Source organism: Protopterus annectens, chromosome 9.part0 (genome assembly GCF_019279795.1).
Source record: "Protopterus annectens isolate FY-2018-M chromosome 9.part0, PAN1.0, whole genome shotgun sequence".
Lineage (NCBI taxonomy): Eukaryota > Metazoa > Chordata > Ceratodontiformes > Protopteridae > Protopterus > Protopterus annectens.
Window position 1 is genome coordinate 91,174,940 of NC_056743.1, and position 14,803 is coordinate 91,189,742.

General features: G+C 35.1%; 1 protein-coding gene across 1 annotated transcript in view; it reads left to right on the top strand.

Moving 5' to 3' along the window:
- Positions 1 to 14,803, top strand: part of SLC17A6 (solute carrier family 17 member 6) — a 226,320-nt gene that overhangs the window by 23,533 nt on the left and 187,984 nt on the right. The window contains exon 4 of the mRNA XM_044082604.1: positions 12,575 to 12,689. Coding sequence (XP_043938539.1) covers positions 12,575 to 12,689 — 115 coding nt within the window. The remainder of the gene's footprint in view (positions 1 to 12,574; positions 12,690 to 14,803) is intronic.

The window sequence follows — 14,803 nt, forward strand, 5'->3', positions numbered from 1 at the left end:
GGGTGCAGGCTTAATGTCTTCACCGAGTAATCTTTTCTCAAATTCCAGAAATAATAGGTCTGAGATTAAATAACAGGGTAGCAATGCATTGTGAACAAATCTAGATGCTATAATGGGGAAACTCATGTCAAGTCCTACCCCTTTTGAAAGGCTGTCAATGCAAACTGACATTATTTTGACCTGCTGGGTAAATAAAGAACTGATTGCTTCTGCCCTGATTTGTTTTAGTGGCTTTGAAAAATGTCCCATAATAAAATGTCCAAAACAGAGAAAGCTCAGGTTCAGACCATAGCCTTAACTCAGATTCAGTACAATGACCAGTAAATTGCATGAACATATAATAAAATTAAGAAAGGCTTCATGGTCAAATAACCAAAACTCTGGCTCAGAATATTAACTGTCCTGAACACCTTTTCCTGGAATGGATAACATTAGCCTTCCTTAAAAATATGTTTGCTATTCATTTGTGAAGGCTTTTAACTGTACTAACCCTTTATAATTCTATTAACCACCTAAATTCTCATGCATATTATTGTCCTTTTTTAAATTTGCTTATAGTCCTGGCTTAAGCCTGTTTTTATTTAATAATATACTATAAAATATAAACTACATAAACATTAAATGCAATATTGTAATCTCCAAAAGCAGTATGACTTCTCATAATAAGCAGAATACCTCAACATGTTGCAAATTATTTCCATTGCTAGACTACTGAGAGAGACAAAAAACAAGTTTGCAACCAGCTGGAGGGAGAGTTCTTATATCCTACCTCTTCCACACGGGGAGAGGACTAACAGAAGTTCAAGTACTTGTAATTTCAGGTTAGTCCTGAGAAGGACTTTGGGCCTAAGTTATGTTAAATCCCTTGTGGTTTGGAACAGCTTTCTGTACTTAGTTACATATTACATGGCACAACTGGTAGAACTCCCTGTAGGATTTAACATAATCTAGACCCAAAGTCCTTCTCAGGACTAACCTCATAGTACAAGCTTTAGAACTGTTACACTAATAAAACATGAATACTTAGCAATACCAGTATAGACTCATTCTTACACATTTAATCAATATAACCAGGCTACCACAACCTCTCTCTGAATGACGGTGAGGCCTACAGATTTCATCATACAGCTACTGTGTAAAGATTAATCAAGAAGTCTTTGTTGTTAGCCACCAGAGTTCATTTCCTTTGTGAGTGTACTCAAACTTGACCCTTTAGAGGATGAGGCATATGCTTGACCTGCCTATTGTGATGTGCCTATCAGGATATTTCATACATAAGAGAGGTAGGCAAACATCGAAGGTTATGCTCTAAGGTCTGAAAGCCTCATCCCACTACAGACTAGCAACAGATGAACAGACCTAACAGTGGTATTTGCAATAACTCTTTAGGCAAGTTAAAGCACCCAAAAGGAAGGCAGAAGCTTTAGCGTTTTTCTCCTCTTCAGTCTTCCAGCTAATGTGGTGTGCTATCAAGAGCGATAAATTTCACAGGACACTGTCGGATAATGATAAAGGATAACGGAAGAAATTAGGGACCCCTCTTTTAAACATTTTGGGAAAATCTGACTTAAAATAGTTCTGCGATACATTGACAGCATACAAATAATGATATTTTTGTTGGGAAAGTGTGCAGCTGCTTTGAGCACTTTTGTAAACTAATAAAATAAAGTAAAATAAGGATAATGAAGACGAATGCCGAGGAAAAGAAATAATGAAAGATTCATGAAGTTTGATGATTAAAAGTTATTTGAAGAAATAATGCATGTGCTGAAACTAGCAAAAGAAGTCATTAAGTAGGGCAACCTGGTAGGTAACTCAAATTGGTTCAAGAACTGAAACTATGCTACATAGTTTCTTATCTTCTCACACACACACTGTTCATCTTGTTACCAGTTAATGAAGGGGCAACCCCGCTACTCTCCACAGAGATCACCAAAACTATTTAGGTAGACAGGTAAATGGACATTCTTGAAACTGGTACCAGCAATTTGGAAGCAGCTCCCATCAGTAGTCAGAATGGAATGTACCAAGAAAGCATTTAAAACCAAAGTTAAATAATATTTGCTGAAATGATTATCTTGCTCCTGCTATAAAGAAAAAGGGCTAAGAACAACCTTTATTCAACACTGGCCTATGACATATAGTCTATACTACCTCCCTCTACAATGACAACTTTGTTGTTTGAATGTGAATTTGTTAAATAAATATTTGTATCAGCATTGTTACTTAATCAAGCATTATTTAGTGCCTCACTGTTTGCTTTGCCAAAGTAGCTCTTCAAATTACTCATTGTAGATATTGTTTCAAACATTGATGTAACTGTGTCATTTCCTTCATTGAAACATTATTGCAATAATCCATGTAATAAGTATACTTTTGTCTGTGTAAATTCTTGATGTGGCACTCATATTGTATTCTTTGACACTTTAATTCCTGCCCAATAGACCTGGGTCATGACTGAAAAAGGTCTGTTGACCAGTCCACTTATCGTTTTACCAAAATGTAATAAATAAATGAATACATATTCTTTTTAATTAGAGCAGAAGACATCTCGAGATGCAGGTCTCTAGATTGGACACTTTACTGAGTTTCCATATAATACTTTATATAGCCAATCTATCCTTCTCTGAGTGACAGGTTTAGTTATAAGCTTATTATTAAGACAGTTAAACACCGAGTACCCATTTAAAACATTAACAATGTGAAATACATTTAAAAAAATGTGTTGCAACAAATGTATTTATTACAGGGAAAGCAAAAGATAATGTTGAAGGGGTAACATATATATTATGACAATCATGAATTGGTTAAAGAAATTTTTGAAACTTTAATGAGAAAACAAAATACAAGAACCAATATAACCTCAGCTAAAAATACTATCTAAAAGTCACCAAAAACCCTGAAACAAATGAAATATACTAATGTTAAATTAAATTGTTGTGTCATTTAATTTTATTATACAGACTTCCTCAGAACCAAGACATTCCATTCTGTAATGACACACTTAAATACCAAATTGTGTGATCTGATTAATTAGCAAATTATAAAGAATTAGGGGAAATATCCTGGCAATTGAAATAATTAACCCATAAATATACCCATTGGAGTGACCAAATATTATCAGCAAATTAATGTGATGAAATGCATATTGACTTATGAGCTCCAGTAATTAGATAATAAGCATTAAGAACTGGGAATTCTAAGGCCTCATGTTTTAGGAAAATATGGTGTTTCATTATATTCTCATACTTGGAAAACCATTACAGTTTTGATAAATCATTACAAATAATATGAAAAAAGGATTTGGATATAACAATGAATTAATGTGGAAATAACTAGTGAAAATATTCAACATCAATATGATAACTTTGGAAAAGAGAGAAAATGTATAAATTGTTCCACTTTTTAAAATTGTATACACTTCTCCAAAATTTAGACAGACTGACTTAATTTAAAGGACTTAAGCTTTGAAAAGAAAAGTTCTTAGAGATTTAAGTTGGAAACACGTTATTCAATGTCAAAGAGTTTAATATAAAATAATTATCATAAGAAGCAAAAAGGAAAGATGTTCTCAGCTCCAGTTTATAAAGTTGGAAACATGAGAAAACTCATCACTGGCAAAAGGAATATAGAGAATATTTATTTTGGGAAAGGTAGTTCATATGGTTATGTCACGTGCAAATGTACTAATTTTAGGAGGTAGATTAAGTATTATGAATAATAATGAAACTTTTTTACTAGTAAAATTAAACAAAGGCTCTATATAAATGTTGAAGAGATAAACGAATAGTGGCAACATTGTCCAGTTGCTGCTGCTTTATTATTAATCTGTTTATAAGCTGCATTGTTAATTCTGATGAATGTTATAGAATTGTATTACAAAATGTTATTCTTTTAATAGCTACTGCATGAAAAACATATCACTTAAGTATACTGTAAATGAAAAATTTAGACCAACATTACCAAAGGTCTTAGAATCGTCTGTAGAAAATGTAAACACTGGACAGTTGTCTTAGTCAGCAGTCATTAAGTATTCTAGAGTTAAAGTTTGATCTAGGATTGTATTCCTTGAGTGAAATGGGGACATAATTATATAAATTATAAATGTATGCTTATTTGTTAGCATAAAATCAACAATTGTTCTATTTAATTCATTAAAATAGGAGGGTTGCAATTTTTAGGATCATAATGATCAAAATTTAGTTTGGATAATATAACTATTTTAGATTTCTAATGTAAAAATCAGTGATACCTCATTCCTGTATGACAATACATTTTCAACAGATCCTTGGCAATTTTAAGCATTTTTTTAGAATTTCAAAGAAAATCAGTCATGACCAAAAGACTTCTTGATTTCCATGTGACTAATACCAGATAAAATGTCTTCTAAAAATGTTATTTCTAATATTCTATTAACTGCTTTAGTTGTAATGTAGCTGAATCTGTGAAGCCATTAATAGAATAATCAATATCTGCCCAAAATAATTCTGAAAAAAAGAATGACATCCAGTGTATTAATATACATCTTCTCAGCTTTATTGTTTAAAGTAATGCTATTTCTTGCAGTATGAATTTTAATTACTCTAGCCGAATGTGCCAAGGGTACTAAGTCCGTTCTATATACTTGGCCAAATACCATGAATTAACTAAAGATAGTTGATAATCTAAGTGTAAACTGAGTTAATTTTGTGAATTTGGAATTTCTTTCTGTGTATCATCAGAATAATTCCAAAGCTGTACCCTTTCTAGGTTTTGAACTTAGTTCTTAAATTCAGTTTTCTTAGATAATTTAGCTTTTTTTATAAAAAGAAGCCAATGCCTTGAAGAAAGTAGCATACGGGTCATATAAGAATATATCAACATGATAAATGACAAAACAAACAAACAAAACACACACATACACATCTGAACCCTTGAGACTGCAAATGAATTTAAGTTCCGGGAAAATGCGATAGAGGCATTATTTATTAGTAGTCAGAATGATCTTAACAAGTCTAGGGTGGTTATTGGCATTAATCATGGCATGACTTAATGACTGCACAACTAAAAAGTAATCAGTCTACTTTTTTTCTATTAGTCAAACTCTTGGTAATAAAGTCTTTCTTGCAAGGGTTTATATTCCTAAATGGATCCAACTAAAAAGACCAAAAATGCCCAAAACAATCACATATTCAGGAGCACTGTGAATGTATGAGCCCACATTGCTATCTTTAGTCAGATCAACAACAGTGGCAGTTATGATAAAATAATATTGGAAATTTTGAACAAGCATTGCAAGATTCATCAGGAAACCTTTCCAGTATTTGCAGGAAAGGGAATGTAGATATCAAGTAGTAAAAAATAAAAATTTAAAGATGAAATACTTATGCTTACATCATAAAAGAAATACAATGAATGTCACTACCAAAAGAAAAAGATGTATATGAAACTGAAATCTTACCCACTATGACAAGTCTGTCACTATTTTGAGAAGGTTCATCACCAGAAATTTAATTTTAGTCCTCTTCTTTTGTATATGGAGCCATTGATCAGGTAACATGAATTTACTGAAGAATTACACTTTGAGTTGAGTTTTTATTTTGTTAATAGAAAAAAATTTCCTTTTAGTACAAGTTCTGTATAAGTTTGATGTTTCAAGGTATTAATTTCACATTAAAATCGTAGAAATGTATTTGATATAGGGCTATATATCTGAATTGAGAACAAGAAAAATACAAGAAAAATAAAATTACTGGGTAATGAAAAGAAGTAAGTAATATGAAATCTAGCTTAAAATGTAAGTACTGTCTCACGACAGTCTAAACCCAGCTCACGTTCCATATTAGTGGGTGAACAGTCCAACACTTGTTGAATTCTGCTTCACAATGATAGGAAGAGCCGATATCAAAGGATCAAAAAGCAATGTCGATATGAACGCTTGGCCACCACAAGCCAGCTATCCCTGTGGTAACTTTTCTGACACCTCTTGCTTAAAACCCAAAAAGCCAGAAGGATCGTGAGGCCCTGCTTTCACAGTCTGTATTCATACTGAAAATGAAGATCAAGTGAGCTTTTGCTCTTCTGCTCCATGGGAGATTTCTGTCCTCCCTGAGCTTGCCTTAGGACAGCTGTGTTACTCTTTAACAGGTGTACCGCCCCAGTCAAACTCCCCACCTGGAGCAGGTCACACCCCAGATGCCTGGGCATTTGGAGCCAGAAGCGAGATCCCCGGTGGGGCTCACCCCCCACGCCTCATCTGGTAAATGAAAGACTTTATAGTACTGAAAACCTGAAGACACTCTGAGACTAGTATTAAGTAATGATTCCTGTCTATTTTGCAGAATTTTAGCATGATCATAGCTAACCCTGGGACTATAATAAATATTGATCCCCTCTCTGTCTTTGCCCCAGACCTAACTAATTTTGACTCCTAGTATAGTTCGTTATTATATGAAATAACTTTTATATCCCCTTCACTTGCTTGCTTTCTCCTACAAAAAGAAATCAGAATTATGAAATCTTATAGGGATGGAATTACTTAGGAACAATGAATATTATAGCAGACGTGAATTGCTTGTTATTTTAAAGGTTATATGAATATTATAGCAGAAGTGAATTGTTAATATATTGTCAACAAATGTATAACCCTTAAAATAACGGTTTGGTTTGCTTCCTCGTTAGGTGAGATATTAAGAAGGGTTTAATTTGTTAAAAACTGGATATCCTAAATTGCTTACTTTCTTTGAAATTCCCAAAACACATAAAGATGTTCTTGCTGCTCCATTCAGATTGTTCATTGCAAATGCAATGCCTTAGACTAAACAACTGCCAATGTTTGTGGACTGTTCCAGTAAAGATCTTGTCAGTACCACTAGTGGTAATCTCAGAGATTCTTGGCATTTTGTTTTAAAAGTCGGGCACTGTGAAAATAGTAGAAATATGCTTTTGGTCACTGCTGACATTAAGGACTGCTTATGTCCATGGCTAAAAAATTTGCTATTGTTACTCAAACATTCTATAAACAATTTGTCCAGTATTCTTATAACACCTTGTGTAATTTTATGGATTTAACTCTGAAATATATTTATGTTGTATTTGACAAACATGAAATCATTGCTGGTCAATGCTAGGAGCCTTAACAAAAACCTCTTCTCCCTACAAACACCTCTTACCTTGGAAAACTCTGATATATGCATTGTCAAAGAAACTTGGTTCAAACCGAATGAGAGCACTCTATCATTGTGGGGTTTCAATGCCTACCACTCAAGCCCACCACATTAGATTAGGGCACAAAAGATAGCAGTGTCTCCATATTCTTAAAAAAATTAAAATCCACACACAGACAAGTTAATCACCTTGAACTCCTTCACTTTCAATGCACTGTCAACAAACCCCCTTATTATATCATAGCAAAGTATGGGACCCCCTCAATTTCCCCTTCAACCTCAGTATGGAGTCCTTTTGTATTAAATCAAACACCATTCTTCTATGAGACTTTAACTACCCTGTTATTAACTAGGAGACATATCCTAAGACTGGAAATTTCTCAATTTCATCAGAATAAACTCTCTGGACCAGCTATTCTGTGCTCCAACATGAGGCAATTAAAATCTTTGACTTGGCCTTGCCAATAACTTCCATCCTGGTCAAATTGCACCATATATCAGTCACATTCATTGTAAGAGTGAAGCTGCCATCATCTTCCAATACTTCAGTATTCAGAGATTATGATAAAGCTAATCTACTAAAATTAATGAAAACCTGGCTAAATCCAAACCTCCCTTCCATCTTGATTACCCCACTACTTATATGGAATCCTTTACCACCAAACTTTAGTCATGTGCAAATAGCTGTTTAGCTCCTTCTGTTCCCTTAGAAGAAAATACAATGCCAAATTTAAAAATAAACCCTTATGGTGGAACTCTTATATAAACAGACTCCATAACAAAAGGAAAAAAATGCATTATATGCAGAAACTCTCAAGCTGCTAATACAATTCTTGCTAAACTTAACAAGGAATTATGGACCCTGATTAAATGTTTCAAAGCCAGATAGGAGGTAAAAATATCCACCCAGGTGAAGGATAACCACACAACCTTCCTTAACTGTATTAGAAATCTTAGGATCAATTCCCTGCAGTAGGCACAGCTGATAGTAAATGATATCACATACTTGGACACAGGAGACATAACCAATCTACTACCAGAGAAATTTAGCTCAAACTTACACCCCCCAAATCTGCCAAGAACAAGCCCTTAAGATGCTGTCCAAGCCCAAGAACACTACTTCTATGGGGCTGGGCAACATACTGGATTGTCTAGTGGTCAGCCTGAAACATGACACAACATGATATGTCAGATCCCCTACAGAGATCATTCAATATCAGCCTTCAACCAGGCTTAGTGCCAAAAGAATGGAGGACAGCAACTGTCATCCCCTTGCACAAAGGTGGGACATCAGTGGACCTGCATAATTATATACCCATAAGACTGATCATTCTCATCTGTAAGGCTAGGGAAAGGATCATTATGGAATTAGTAGGTAAAGACATACAGTGGATATAAAAAGTGTACATACCTCTGTTAAAATGCCAGGTTTTTGTGATATAAATATTTAGACCACAATAAATCATTTCAAAACCTTTCCCACCTTTAATGTGACCTATAACCTGTACAATTCAATTGAAAACAAACAAAATCTGTTAGGGGAAAAATATGCAACCAGCTTATTGTACATTTTTTATTTTTTTATAAGTGTGCACACCCTTAAACTAATACTTTGTTGAAGCACCTCTTTACCCAAGAAGACTGAATGCTGTAATTAAATAAACCACCTTGCCATCAATTAAAGAGACTCTGATTAACCCCAAATAAAGTTCAGCTGTCCTAGTACAATTTTCCTGACATTTACTCAGTTGCCTGCTACAGCAAAAGCCATGGTTCACAGAGAGCTTACAAAGGATCAAATGGATCTCATTGTTGAAAGGTATCAGTCAGGAGAAAGGTGCAAACAATATTCACAGCATTGGATATAGCATGGAACACAGTGAAGACAGTCATCAAAAAGTGGAGAAAATATGGGACAACAGTGACGTTGCAAAGAACTGGAGGGCCCTCCAAAATTGATGAAAAGACAAAATGAAAATTGGTCAGGGAGGCTGCCAAGAGACCTACAGCAACACTGAAGGAGATGCAGGGATTTCTGGCAAGTACTGGTTGTGTACTACATGTGACAACAATCTCCTGTATTCTCCATATGTCTGGAGTGCGGGGTAGGTTTGCAAGATGGACGCCTTTTCTTACCCAGAAAAACATCCAGGCTTGGCTAAATTTTGCAAAACAATACATCGTGTCCCAAAAGCATGTGGGAAAATGTGTTATGGTCGGATGAGACCAAGGTTGAAGTTTTTGGCCACAATTGCAAAAGGCACATTTGGTACAAAAACAACACTTCACATCACCAAAAGAACACCATCCCCACAGTGAAGCATGGTGGTGGCAGTATCATGCTTTGGGGTTGCTTTTCTTCAGCTGGAACTGGGGCTTTAGTCAAGATGGAGGGAGTCATGAACAGTTCCAAATACCAGTCACTTTTGGCCCAAAACATTCAGGTGTATGCTAGAAGGCTGAAGATGAAGAGGAATTTGACCTTTCAACACTACAATGACCCCAAGCATACATCCAAATCAACAAAAGAATGGCTTCACCAGAAGAAAATTAAAGTTTTGGAATGGCCCAGACAGAGCCCAGACCTAAATCCAATAGAAAATCTGTGGGGGTGACCTGAAGAAGGCTGTGCACAAGAGATACCCTTGCAATCTGACAGATTTGGAGTGCTTTTGCAAGGAAGAGTGGGCAAATATTGCCAAGATGTGCCATGCTGATAGACTTCTACCCAAGAAGACTAAATGCTATAATTAAATCAAAAGGTGCTTCAAAAAAGTATTAGTTTAAGGGTGTACACACTTCTGCAATCAGCTTATTGTACATTTTTTATTTTTTTATATTTTTCCCCCAACAGATTTGTTTGTTTGTCAGTTTAATTTTACAGGTATAGGTCACATTAAAGGTGGGAACAGTTTTGAAATGATTTATTGTGGTCCCATATTTTTATATCACAAAAACATGGTATTTTAATAGGGGTGTGTACACTTTTTATATCCATTGTAGGTAATCAAGAAACTCTAGATCCAAGTTATTTCAGATTTGGCAGAGGCAGATCCTGCCTATTTAACCTGGTCAACTTCTTAGAGGAGGTCACTGAAGCAATGGATGAAGGAAATGCAATATACATCACATGTCCAGACCTTGCAAAGACATTCAACACCATGCCACACTCAGGTGTTGTAGATAAACTCTCCTAGTTAAAGGTAAAGCCCTATATACCTCATTGGATAGCAAATCTGGCTCAGTAAGAGAACCTAGGAAATTAGGATGGGTGACTCTGCCTCCTCCAAAAGATCAGTCTCATAGGCTCATAGGTGTTTACTAGGCTAACAACCACAAGGGCCTTTTTAAGCCTAGCCATGCATCCCAAATCTCTGACAAGTTCTGGTACCCTTGATAAGTGTAAGCAGGGGCTTGGGATATGAAAGTGGTGTACCCAGGATTCAGTCCTTGGTGCACTCCTCTTTGGAATTTACTTCTCAGAGGTCAAAGCAGATGTTAAGAGTTTATGCCTGTCCAAATATGCAGACAACTTTAAACTTGGTGCCATCATAAACTCTCCAGAGGGCACTTTAAGAGGACCTTTCCCGAGCACATATCTTGTGTCAAAACCATCCAGTAAAACTAAATGCCAAGAATTACTTCCCTTTTAACTATCACATTGACAAGACACTCCTGAAAGTTGATCTCATAGTTAGGCATATGGGAACTAATGCCAACAACAAACAACTTCTTTACAATAGTGGATACATGGTGATCAAAGGGTAATTTTTCATTACACAACTTATATCTAAAGGTGTGGTGTCCAGGCCCAGGGAATGTAATCAGTCCACTGTACTCTTCTGTCATCAAGCTAATCAGTGAATATAATGCCCAGTTTGGTATGCACCTGTCAAAACACTTGTCACAACTGGAGTGACCACAATGTTTTCTCACTAAAAAGAATCAATAGCCTAACTATGCAAGCTATCTCAAAGCCTTGCCCCTCTTCTGGGCATCATACAGGCTGCTACGATGTGACCTCTGCTACATATATAAAGCCTGTACAATCCCTATCCCATGAGACTGATTACAAATTTGCAAGTCTAATGGTAGTTTAAATTCACACTCAAGGGATCTCAATCACTTTTGCAACACAAATAAAACATGTAGTCATACGTACGTATGGCAGAGAGTACCACTTAAAGATAAATACTTGTCTTACTGTAAATGTAATTTAGATGAATGGATGGGAAATTACAAATTCATCCTCTGATTTAACATCCATGTCCCTTATGGACTGGGGCAGTAAGTAAATGTCGTAACATATCCTTGTTCTGCCTTCCGCTGTGTTATTTGTACGCTAACTATAATAGCTGAAAACTATCATGATAATATAAGACTAGGTTCTTAATATCGTCATGTACAAGTACCTATGAACCTCTATTATTGCCACAAAACTGGGGTAGCCATGAGTATGGTCATGGCCTCCCCACTGCACCCCTAATTTTAGTGGCAAGGGAATACAGACTAGTTTCAAACTGATCTTCCTTCACAGTTTCTTCTCATTTTATTGAAAACATTGTGGTGTGAAATAGCACAGAACAATAGCATACACAATTTATGGTTGTTTATAATCTAGTAATGATTTTTTTTTAATTTATGTATAAATGATCACATGCAGACATTGAATTATTGGATGTTAAAGTTGCAATATTTACTTTTAATAACAATTTTAAATGTATTATTTTAGGATATTTAGGTTTACTAACATTTATTACACACCACAAGTTGTCATCCTTGGTATGTTAAAAATAATTCAATGTCATATGAAACCAAGTGGTGGCTATATCAAAATGTACTACTAGTCATGGGGTATTTGAGAGCGTAGAGTGGTAGATTGCCATGTCTTCAGCATGAAGGATATTTTAAAGTCTGGACAACTCTGATGTGTTCTTATTAATAACAACGGAGAAGAGCAAGAGGAGTAGAATTAAACCCTGAGGAGCATCACAAGGTTACAGAAGCAGAATGAGAAGTGAAGCACTTGTTTACAGGGAAACATGATATTGTAAAACCATTCAGTAGCTGGTGAACAATGCTGTTTAGAAGATACATGATCAAAGTGCGTATAACGTATTTTGGTTTACTGTACAAGCACCAGACATGACCTCTCTGTCTCCCTTTATATGTTTGCCGTAAGTGAATACAGTTAGTGTATTGTATTTAATATGATAGAAAATTTAAAATCATTATCTTACATGCTTACAAAAATGACAGTTTGTAGTGGCATACTATATAGAAACAGACTGACTATTGTTTAATTGTATTAGCTGTTAATTGCAGTGACATGCTATGTAACTAAACTGATGATATTTTATCATTATTTTTCAATCTATGGACAAAACATGCAAAATTTCAACTTGGCATTTTTTTTTCTTTTTGGTCAGAGTATTTGGTGCTGCTATTTTACTCACAGCTACCCTCAATATGCTAATTCCTTCAGCTGCTAATATGCACTATGGTTGTGTTATCTTTGTACGGGTTCTACAAGGGCTTGTTGAGGTAAGCAACACAATTAATATGCAGATCAGTCTGTTTAGAATTGCTGTTCATCTAATTCCAGTGTCCAGTGAAACAATGTGTTATTTCTTTCCTGACACTTAGATGTTTGCATGTTATTACAGAAGTAGTACAGTAAAACTGAAGGTAATTTTTTTGAAAACTTTACTTGGATACTTCACTTTGAGAAAATGAACTGTGGAATGTTTAGTATTTCATTTTAATATATTTAACAGCACTTGAGCACTTACAAACATCTAATTGTAAGATATTTGTATTCTGTGCTTCTCTGCTTCTTTCTTCCATCTGACTTAACTCGTTTTGTTTTTCATCACTAATAAATTATTCTGTTTACTTGCCATGCACATGTTCAGTATAACCTTCATGCCAGTCTTTCATTTATTTTCCTTAATCCCAAGTCTTATATCCATATTAATGTCACTGCTCTAGTTTTTGATGATTCCTGGTGATTGTTGGTGATACCATTACATTAAAGATGCTTTTCAAAGTATTGATGACTCATTATAAAGAAACAAACTGGTACTTATTTGGACATCACTAAACAGGTTGCTTCGTCTTTTGTTTTTCCCCTGGGGTGATCTGCATAAGGATATGGGGGAATCAGAACTGTGAGTGGGTTTTTGTCACAGTATTTTGCTTGTTTCATGACCAGCTGCTGAGTGACAAACTGTGAATAAATGCTGAATTGTACCAGTGCTTACTTATATTTCTTTTTTAGCTTTTTTTCTTTCTTTCCGTCACTCTGACAGCTGTCCCCATGCCACATGCCTATCGCTGGGTCTATCAACATTCCAGTCAAACCTTGGTACAGTGCCTGAATTTTGAGCCAGGATGAGGAAGGATGCCATTGTTGTCTTACTTTAAGCCATTTTTTAAATATTTATGACCTACCCTTGTGTTTCCCTTTCCCCTCCCTTGTGGATCCCTGTGGTTGTGTCTTAGGAGTGGGCATATAATGGCGATATGCAGTATGTCACCCTGTCTCCATGATAATTTAGCCATGTCTCCACCCTTTTTCCTCCTTTTGGACCATGCCCCCAAAGTGATGTCCCCAGCCTCCACCAGAGATCATCCCAGGATACCTCTCAGCCTGTTAGAGCAATAAATCTGGACAAAGCCATAAAAAAGTAGGACAAAGGCCTAAAAACAGGGACATTTTTTAAATGTTGCTCTTACAAACTTAGAAAGTTGAAAAATATGAAAAATAAAAATAACTATCAGGATACACCACGAGAAGTCCAGTTGTAGAAAAAAATCTTCTTTATTCCATAACAAGATAAAAGATAAGCGCTTTCGCGTGCTTCATGCACGCTTCATCAGATCTACTTTTGTCACATTGCTTCATCCCTTATATAGTAAATAAAAATCATTTAATTCAACAATTCAGAATAACCAATTAATTAATTAAAAATTACATCATCAGTTAAAATTTAAAGTCGCATGATCCATAGCAGTTTTTCTTCTTCACAAATCATAATAGGCTAACATAAATAAAATGTTAGAGCATGGCCAGAATATTTATGTAATATCCAAATCATGATCTAATAAATGAAAATATATGCAGCATGTGTATAAAGAACGTAAATTAATATCAGCAAAAAATACCTAAAATATTCACTTTAATTCAAGTGATACTTAAAATCAATAGGCAGTTGCTTATATCTCTACAACTTCTCTAGCCTGAATCCATAATAGCCTATTACCTAAAAAGCTTATATCCAGTAAAACAAAAGCGTATCATAATATTGTGTTACGCTAATCATTCATGCTATAAAGCAAAATAGAGCTAACACCAGGCAAAACTACAGATCTTGCAAGTAGCTGATGTTCAGCTTCATCGGATCTATAAATATCTTACATCCTTTTTACTAGTAGAAACATAAAAAATAATTAAGAAAATAATAACCAATTTTCAAAGCATGAAAGCGTGTCATATCATGAAAGCATCACATTTTAAAAATAAGTAAGTATATAGAAGTTGTATAGGCTTAAAAATTATTCAACGTTCCTTTTCTGTAACTGGCAGGAAGAATGTCCATTAAACAGAAACAATGGATTGGACATGTTGCTAACATTCATAAATTCAGACCCCAAGA